We start from the raw sequence: 9,915 nt of genomic DNA, 5'->3' as shown, positions 1-9,915 counted from the left end.
CAATGATTAAAAGTTATATAATTTAGCAGTGTAAGTAAGTAGGTTAAATGTAGATTTCCGACTTATTAGACTTAATAGGTTTTGAGTTTCCTGTGCACGGTTATCATGAGCACTAGCGAGGTGGGGAGGGGGTCTCAATTTTGGTTTGGGGGGAGGGGTTGAAATTACAGCACAATGTTAGATATTCTAATGTGACAGTAAAGTGTTGCTATGCAACACACATCCCAGCGTGGTCGGATGCTGATGTTGACCAAAGCTGATAATGCAGCATCACGCATAGGAAATATTAGCTATAGGCCAGCGAGTCGGGTGAACTGGGTCGAGCTTTGGCCCCATCTGATAGGAAGAGATTAAGGTGTGGGTGCCTCTCATTCGGATCGAATTCCATTTGGGCATGACAAGAGAACAGTCAGCTCCAGTAGAACAAAGCCAGCTTCACCTAGATGTATTAATGTAAATTTTTTCCGGACCATAGTTTCCTCAGTGATCATAAAAGTACTGGTCACCCATGTAAAAACTCAAGACCAGTTCCATCACGTACTAGAACAGGGTATTTTAGTGCTATAAGGTGACGAAAAGGGGCGAAAGTATCATATATTGTGACACCTCGTTGTAAGCAGAGGCGTAGCGACCCTTCCCGGCGCCCGGGGACGAACTTTCGATTTGCACCCCCCCCTCGAACTTTTCATTTGCACCCCCCTCGAAATTTTCATTTGCCCCCCCCCCCCTCAAACTTTCAATTTGGCACCCCCCCTAAGGTCGGCGCCCGGGGACATATGCCCCCCCCCTCGCTACGCCTCTGGTTGTAAGGGCATTTGAGGCATACCATAGTATCACAACTCCCCTACTGTCAAGCTGGGAACCAGGTGTCAGGCACCTGGTGGGTGGGGAAGACAAGCTTGGTGAGAACCTACGGATGAAACGCGACCAACATGTAGCAATCAAACCGACATCTTCCTATGCCAGTAAGTCGGAGTTTACTACGTCGAGCCGTGTACCTGAGCCGGTATATCCGTGACACGACAGTCACCATAGTATCACAACCAGTAGGTCTTAAACTTAAATCGCTGTGTATGGCTTGCAATAAGACCAGAAAATCTAGTGTAAGATATTCTAGAACAGCGACTCTTATATTACTTTTTGCGCTATTTTATTAACATATTCTTCGGTGTGTAGAAATTATTAGGCTGATGCAAACACCCACCAACCCAAAAACACCCCCAACCCCATAAATACCGCCAACCCCATTTTATAAAGGTGGAGCCGTGTGGTCGTGTTGATATACATCTCATGATTGCAAGCGAAGGGGGTTTAAATCTAATCATATCTTAAGCTTTGGTATGTGAATCTTTTCTGATTTTATACAACCGAGATTACATCATTAGTGAGATAGAGAGTAGACTGGACGTTGTGTTTACAGTCGAGGTTATGGGAAAAAGGTGCGCATTACATCCAATATCTAGAGTAACTATAACACATCATTACATTTCTAACTTGACACACCCAATGTTTAGAGCAACTATAACATATCAAATGATCAGTTACATGTATAGCTTGACACGGTGCGCGGACCTTTGACCACAGGTGCTTTGACCATAGGGGGTTTGACCATAGGGGCTTTGACCACAGCGGAGCTTTGACCATAGGGGCTTTGACCATAGGTGGTTTGACCACAGCGGGCCTTTGACCATAGCGGTGCTTTGACCATAGGTGGTTTGATCATAGGGTGTTTGACCATAGGGGGTTTGATCATAGGGTGTTTGACCATAGGGGGTTTGACCACATGTGTTTTCTCAGCAGAGGGTCTTTGATCACAGGTGGTCTATCAACGGGTGTTTGATCACAAGTGCTGTATCCAGCTTTGGTCATAGGTGTGATACAATTAACACGATTTTATACATGTTTCCTGAGAGTACGTTAATAGAAATTAACATGTATTTAAATAAACCGGGAGTGATCTCCCCTAAACTTTCTCGAATATTCTTATATAAAATAACAGGGGATGGGAACTCGGGCTATAGACATGATTTTTAATCCATTTTAAATACTTAAAGTTTTAAAAATAGAATAAAATCTCGTAGACAAATTAATTGCACACCAAGTGAACGCGAAATAAAAAAGCGCATAATAGTGCGCAATATTATTATTACTTTTAAAATTTACATTAGTTTTTTGAGAAATCGGAAGTAGCGTAAAGTACTACTTCCAGTCAACGGAAATGACTCAAAATTTAATAGAAGGTAGAGAATTAGATCTTTTACTTACGTATGAAATTTCATTTATCTATCTGAAATAGTACTCAAGTTATAGGCTTTTGAAAAATTCAAAGTAGGAAAAGTACCACTTCCGGTTATCCGAAATCGCTCAAAAGTTGATACGGATCTACGATTTTGATAAAATACTTATATATGAAATTTCATCAACCTAGCTGTAACGGTACTCAAGTTATCGTGTTTACACACGGACACACACACACACAGACACACACACAGACACACAGACATACGGACAAGATTGCAAAATTATGTTTTTCCGTATCAGTGAGATGCAAAACGTCGAGATTTGCAAAAATCTCGATTTTTTTTTTTGCACGATTACAAGACTTTCTCTATACTTCGTATATACGAGAAAGTAAAAAGCCAAGAATTATATTTTAGTCTCCACATAAAGGCTGGTGCTAGACCTCATAGATTTATTTTAAATATAAATGAAACACAAATAATGCGACATATAACAAGTTTCACAAATAAATAATGTAGAAGTACTTGAAAATACATATCATATATAAAGGATAAAAAATGAAACAAAACTTACCAAAAATATAGTCAAAGATGTAATACATAAAATGGTTAACTAAATGATACATGTGCTATCGCAAGCAAATATGTCAGTACATCTGTTTGACCATATTATTACATCATGTCGAAATTTAAAATATAATTTAGCAACTTTTAAAATAAATCCTTACCATATATGGACAGCATTGGACAAACCACCTGAGATCAAAGACCATATGTGGACAAAACACCTATGATCAAAGCCGGACACAGCGCTTGTGATCAAACACCCGTTGATAGACCACCTATGATCAAAGACCCTCTGCTGAGAAAACACCTGTGGTCAAACCCCCTATGGTCAAACCCCCTATGATCAAACCCCCTATGGTCAAAGCACCGCTATGGTCAAAGCCCCGCTGTGGTCAAACCCCCTATGGTCAAAGCCCCTATGGTCAAAGCTCCGCTGTGGTCAAACCCCCTATGGTCAAACCCCCTATGGTCAAAGCACCTGTGGTCAAAGGTCCTAGGACCCTTGACACACCCAATGTTTAGAGCAACTATAACATATCACATGGTCTGTTACATTTAAATTATAGCTTGACACACTCAATGTCTAGCTATAACACATCACGTGATGTTACATTTCTAGCTTGACACACCCAATGTGTAGCATAACTATAACATAACAGGTCTGTTACATTTATAGCTTGACAACAATGTTTAGATTAGTTATAACACATCACGGGATGTTTTACATTGCTAGCTTGGCAAACATAATGTGTAGCATAACTATAACACATAATAGGTCTGTTACATTTCTAGCTTACCACAATGAGCAAAGTAAACAACATAGTGCTTGAACTAGCAGAGCCACGGGTCATTACGTCCAAATCTCCATGTGACTTCCTAGCACTGGTTAGCTTCGTGTAATTATACCATTTAACAGGCCTCAGCTAACGCTTGTTTTCTCTAACTCAAATGTCAACGCCAAATATTGGGGGTTAGCAGCGTGAATATAATTAGTCGACATGTGGATAATTAGCAACGCTAATACAATTAGTCGACTTATTCAGTTATTGATTTTTTATATTCTGTTGTTTATAAAAATTAATATCTGTATGTATGCATGTTGATGAAATCTGTTAAGTCTTTAAGTAAATGCTAGAGTGTATTATATTTTTAACTGGACGAATTCTATGTTAAAACTTACAATTGAAACGGATGTAATTGACAAACATAATCTTAGAGGTCACCATGCGAGTTTATTGATTTCTAGATAAATCTAAAAATAGTGTAAACATCTATTTTTAGGATTCTAGTTATCTTTTATTAGTTATGTACGTATGTATGTGTGTGGTGAGTTTCGTTTTCTCTCTAGTTAGCATGGGCATTTTGATAGAGTGCTCGACTGCTAATTCGAAAATCTCAGGTTCTAATTCTAATGTCGGGTTCGAGTGCGGAATAGGGCTGGAATCCATCTGACGAATACAGACAACCTAGCTCGAATGAATACATGATTTACGTTAAGGAAAGTAATGCTCAGTATTCTGCTGACTACATAGTCCCTTTATATGCCAAGGTCACAGAAGCAGGTAAATTCTAATTCATCTGCACCAAGGACCCACACATTCTGAAGGGTAACTTTAATACTTTAAACATGTTTCACAGTGCATCTATATATATAATTCTCCTCTTCGAGCCGTTAGAAAACAAGCTGCAAACGCTCTCCCTACCTCCCCACTCCTACATGGTTTTAGTGAGCTGTGTTCACTCTAAATGTTTACAAGCAGAGCCAACGATTTTAAACGTAGGGGGGGGGGGGGGGGGGGAGGGGGGGGGGAGGAAGGGGGGGGGGGTTATGGTCCTTAACGAGCTACTTATAGTGTTTTAAAGAAATATTTTCAGTGTCAGCGTTGGTACTGTCGAATTCACAAATTATGAATTATTGAAAATTAGAAACAACTAAATAGCGGCGTATGTCATGCCGCGGGCCGGCTCGTATAGAATAGTTAAGTAACTCAAAATAAACAACATGTATGATACAATTAAACAGCGGTGAATGGTCAACTGTAGGCCTATGTTGTTAAATGTTCATGTTGTGTGAAGCTGAGACTGTTCATTTGGTCGTGTCTTATGTGGGTTTAAATAAAGTGAGCTGCCCAAAACCGAGTCTGATGGAGAGTATTGGCTGCTGCCCTTTGCTTCTCAGGGACTCTAATGAAATAAGTCAAAGTAAGTCAAGGCCTATGGTAGTTAAGATCTTGATGAAAGATGAAGTTGAGACTTTTTATTGGGTGTTGGCCCTGTATGAACACACCCATCTTGTGTTACCACTTCTCAAATCTAAGTGAGTTCACACCAGAGTCAGGTCAAGGGTTATGTCAGAAGGTCACCCCTGACCCAGTGGCCGACTTGTGGCCGGACACAGATTTTAAGAACGTGGGGTAACTGTTCGAGCACTCGGCCGCCGAGCGCTCCAAGAACCGCCCTCGAGAACCATTATGTGCTGAAAATTGTCGCTCGGCACGCACTCGTCATTACACATTACAGCGGTGAGGCATACAGCTGAGCAGCATACACAACGCTCTGTATCTGTCAACGACAATTTTTCTTTTAGCCCATTTCAGCTTCAATAATCATTCAACAAGCTAAATAGAACGAGATACCCCTACCCCACCTTCCTATGAACTCAGCATCGATACTCATTCAACCATCTAAATAAAACTAGGTACACCAACCCCCATCCCCATATAAACACAGCATCAATACTCATTCAACAAGCTACACAAAACTAGGTACCCCGACCCCATCTCTCTATGAACTCAGCACCAATACTCATTCAACCATCTAAATAAAACTAGGTACTTTACTATGATGATGCACATTAGGCAATATTAGAAACAAGTCAAAGTTACGAGTTAAGTAGAACAGCTAGCAGATAAGAATAAGTAGGAGCTAATGAGATGCGATATGACTCGTCACGTGTGACCGTCAGCTGACCAATCGTAAGGAGATGGTCAAAGTAAGCGCTGTTGAGAAAAGATGGCGGAGGTAGGAGAAAGTTACAATCCAGTAGCGCAGGTATTGTATATAAGTTAGGAGGTTAGGTTGAATAGATCGTAGTTTAACGTTATAGCGGAAAGCTGGATAGCAGAAGAGTATAGGATATTAAATGACAGCAGGGCTGGGAGTAGTATATTCGAACTTGTGTATAAATACAATGTAAATAAAATTGAACGTCTTAATAACCCCATATATATATATATATATATATATATATATATATATATATATATATATATATATATATATATATAATACAATATATTTCTATGTATAGATACATTACTCCTCTCACCACAGCCAACCCTTTATGAATGCAAACTCAATCATTTAAAAAAACAACTAGGTAACCCACTACGCACCTCTATGAATTAAGCTTCAAATACTCACTCAACCAGCTAAAAAAGAGGTACCCAGCCCAATTTAGCTTCACATACTCGATCAACTAGCTAAAAAAAAAGTACCCCACCCCTCTATGAATAAAGCTTCATATACTCACTCAACCAGCTAAAAAAAGTACCCCACCCCTCTACGAATAAAGTTTCATATACTCGATCAACTAGCTTTTAAAAAATGAGTACCCAACCCCTCTACGAATAAAGCTTCATATACTCACTTAACCAGCTAAAAAAACGAAATACCCCAACCCTCTGTCAATTGTAGTCGACTCCTAGCCATCAATCTACTGGGTAAATTACCTGAATAGATCATACTTATTCCTCGTACTCCGCCCCATTCCTATTACATTCTCCAGCCCCGAATTCAGCATCAACTCCATTGATTTGAATAAATTAGCCTAGTTCCAATTAATAACTTTGTTGCACTCTCTTTTGTAGATCGGCAAAGAAAGATTCTATTCTATGCCTCTACTCTATTCTCCACAATACACAACTCAAGATCGAACCATTCCATTCTATTTTCTAAGATATATGTCATGGAGCCCTGTTATAAGAAAACAATCGTCTACTAAAGAAAACTCTAAAAACTAACAGAAGAACAGGCACATGAGTTTTTAGTTTTCGCCAGGGTACAAAGTAACCTATGGAGTTACGTGGCGAGATGGTAGAGCGACGACTGCCAACAAGAAAGTCTAGATTTCGAATCCCATTTCTGAAGGGACTCGATAGCCTGACTAGAAATTAAGGGCGGCTGGGCATAATGCTGACACAAATCCCTACGTATGATGAGGCCATAGAAACAGATGGATTGCCAGTTCCCAAAGTGTAATTTTATTAAGTAACCTAAGTAGTTATAGAATAAACAACTGTATAATTAATACCAAAATATTGTTCTTTTAATCAACATTCGCTCATCTTAATTAATAGTTTTGGCAATAAAAATAATTATGAATTTAAGTAAGTAGGATCGTTATAGGCAACTCTAGTCGTTTGCTTCTGATTTGATACACATTGTAAACTATGTAAAGATATATTTAGCCAAAGTTTCTCATACAAGTATAAAATGTACAAACAAGTCGAATGAAAGTAAAATCAATTTAAAATGATAAGAAAGTTGTTAATCATTGCAACAGCTGTGCTATACACAACGATTACAGAAGTTTCCATTTTATTTTAGTATAATAAGAAATGTTTACGTTAAAATTGTGTTATAACAATTTTTTTCATTAAATAAAGTTAAAATTGTTAACATTTTAAAAATAATAATTGTTTCGTTGTTTACAACAGTTATTTAATAATAATATGTTATTGTTAATAGTAGTTTCGATAAATTGTTTGTATTTTATAAAATAACATTAAAAATGTTATTTAAATAACTTATTTAAAGTTGTTTTCATTTAACAACATAACATGCAAGAAAATTGTTTCATTAAAAATTCATCAAGTTTTAAAAAAACCAAATGTTAAGAAGAAACAAACATATGAATGAATGTTTTCATTTTAACAACATAACATGCAAGATAATTGTTTCGTTAACGATTCATCAAGTTTAAAAAAGCAAATGTTAAGAAGAAACAAACCTGGGAACTGTATGTTTTTATCTAACAACATAACATGCAATATCATTGTTTCGTTAACAATTCATCAAGTTTAAAAAAGCAAATGTTAAGAAGAAACAAACCTGGGAACTGTATGTTTTTATCTAACAACATAACATGCAATATCATTGTTTCGTTAACAATTCATCAAGTTTAAAAAAGCAAATGTTAAGAAGAAACAAACCTGGGAACTGAATGTTTCCTCCCAGAAACCGATGAAACAAGGCCATGGTGTACTCGTCAAACTCGTCGTCGATATACGGTAACGCCGAATTCCGTGGGTCATCGATATCCATAAGGCCATGGAGTGGCCACCGATTCAACAATGAAACTATGCCAAAGTTTGGTCATCAGTATGGTGTCCGCAGTTACGTCTCTTGGTTCCCGGTGCTGATCTCCCTTTAGTTTTTTCGCGGTTTTTTATTTGAACGCTATATTGTGTATCAGTGGCCACGGGTCAATGTTGTAAGCTGTGGTTAGATTTATGCTACTGGTGACAAGTTTTTTTTTCAATTTTTATTTACATGCTAGGTGTGTTACTTCCCTTTAGTTTATCTTTCAACACTATGTGTGTTACCTCCCTTCACAGTTTTTCAGCGATTATATTTAAAAGCTACATGTGTTATCTTCCTTAACAGTTTTTTATGGTTTTTATTTCAACACTAGGCGTATTACCCCCCTTCAAAGTTTATCACGGTTTTAATTAAATGTTAGGCTTGTTACCTCCCTTCACAATTTATCAATGTATTTATTTCAACCTAGGCATTTTACCTCCCTTCACTGTATATCACGGTTTTAATTAAAAATTAGGCGTGTTACCTCCCTTCACAGTATATCACACTTTTAATTAAAAATTAGGTGTGTTACATCCCTTCACAGTTTATCACGGATTTTATTAAATGCTATGCGTTACCTCCCTTTACAAGTTATCACGGTTTTAATTAAATTCTGGGTGTGTTACCTCCCTTAACAGTTTTTCACGGTTTTTAATCTTAAAACTCAGCGTGTTACCCCCCTTCACAATTTATCAATGTATTTATCTCAACCTAGGCATGTTACCTCCCTTCACAGTATATCACAGTTTTAATTAAAAAATTAGTCATGTTACCTCCCTTCACAGTATATCACATTTTTAATTAAAAATTAGTTGTGTTACATCCCTTCACAGTTTATCACGGATTTTATTAAATGCTATGCGTTACCTCCCTTCACAACCTATCACGGTTTTAATTAAATTCTAGGTGTGTTACCTCCCTTAACAGTTTTTCACGGTTTTTAATCTTAAAACTCGGCGTGTTACCTCCCTTCACAATTTATCAAGGTTTTTATTTCTACGCTAGGTGTGTCCTTGAACACGGATGAATGCAGTAATCAGTGGGTAGGTGTGTGCTACTAATGACCAGTTTTTCACAGTTGTATTTAAACGCTGCGCCTGTCCTTGGTCGCGGATCAATGGTGGACAAGAATCAATTTCTAATCAGTGGGTAGGTGTGTGCTAATGACGCCGTGTGCGCGTCGATTAACTGGATCAGTATCAAACCATTACATGACGAGAGTCTACGGCAAACACTGCCCGGACTAAGCGGTGTCTATGCCAGTCTTCGTTAATCGAATTTTGTGCTCTATAAAGTAGATATCAACGTTTCTACGGAGCTATTTTAACCAGTCATATCCTAGCCAGTAGACATCAATGTTTCTACAGAACTATTTTAACCAGTCATATCCTAGCCAGTAGACATCAATGTTTCTACAGAAATATTTTAACCAGTCATATCCTAGCCAGTAGATATTAATGTTTCTACAGAACTATTTTAACCAATAATATCATAGCCAGTCGATACCAATGTTTTCTAGAATATTTTTTTTTAACTAGTTACATTCTATAAGACGATCGTTGGAATTAATGGTTAGCTGCCAGATTTGTATGTCTGTCTACTCTTTTGTCCCCCTTTTAATTCAGATACAAATTTGTAAATATTGATTATACACATGAACAATAGCTTTGAAAGCACGCCAATATATTATACTTCATTTTTTTTTTTTTTTTTGTTATTTTAGAAAAATATTTCTTAATAAAAA

General features: G+C 37.5%; 1 protein-coding gene across 1 annotated transcript in view; it reads right to left on the bottom strand.

Annotated features, from left to right (window-relative positions):
• Positions 1 to 9,096, bottom strand: part of LOC131929220 (uncharacterized) — a 71,315-nt gene extending 62,219 nt beyond the window's left edge. Inside the window, exon 1 of the mRNA XM_059285341.1 lies at positions 8,021 to 9,096. Within this exon, the coding sequence (XP_059141324.1) occupies positions 8,021 to 8,132 (112 nt within the window). The 5' untranslated portion in view covers positions 8,133 to 9,096. The remainder of the gene's footprint in view (positions 1 to 8,020) is intronic.
• Positions 9,097 to 9,915: the final 819 nt, after the last annotated feature.

Source organism: Physella acuta, unplaced genomic scaffold (genome assembly GCF_028476545.2).
Source record: "Physella acuta isolate Inbredline_101_S28 unplaced genomic scaffold, ASM2847654v3 ptg000094l, whole genome shotgun sequence".
Classification (NCBI taxonomy): domain Eukaryota; kingdom Metazoa; phylum Mollusca; class Gastropoda; family Physidae; genus Physella; species Physella acuta.
Note: the sequence above shows the minus strand (reverse complement) of the source record. Positions and strands in the feature narration are given on the sequence as shown.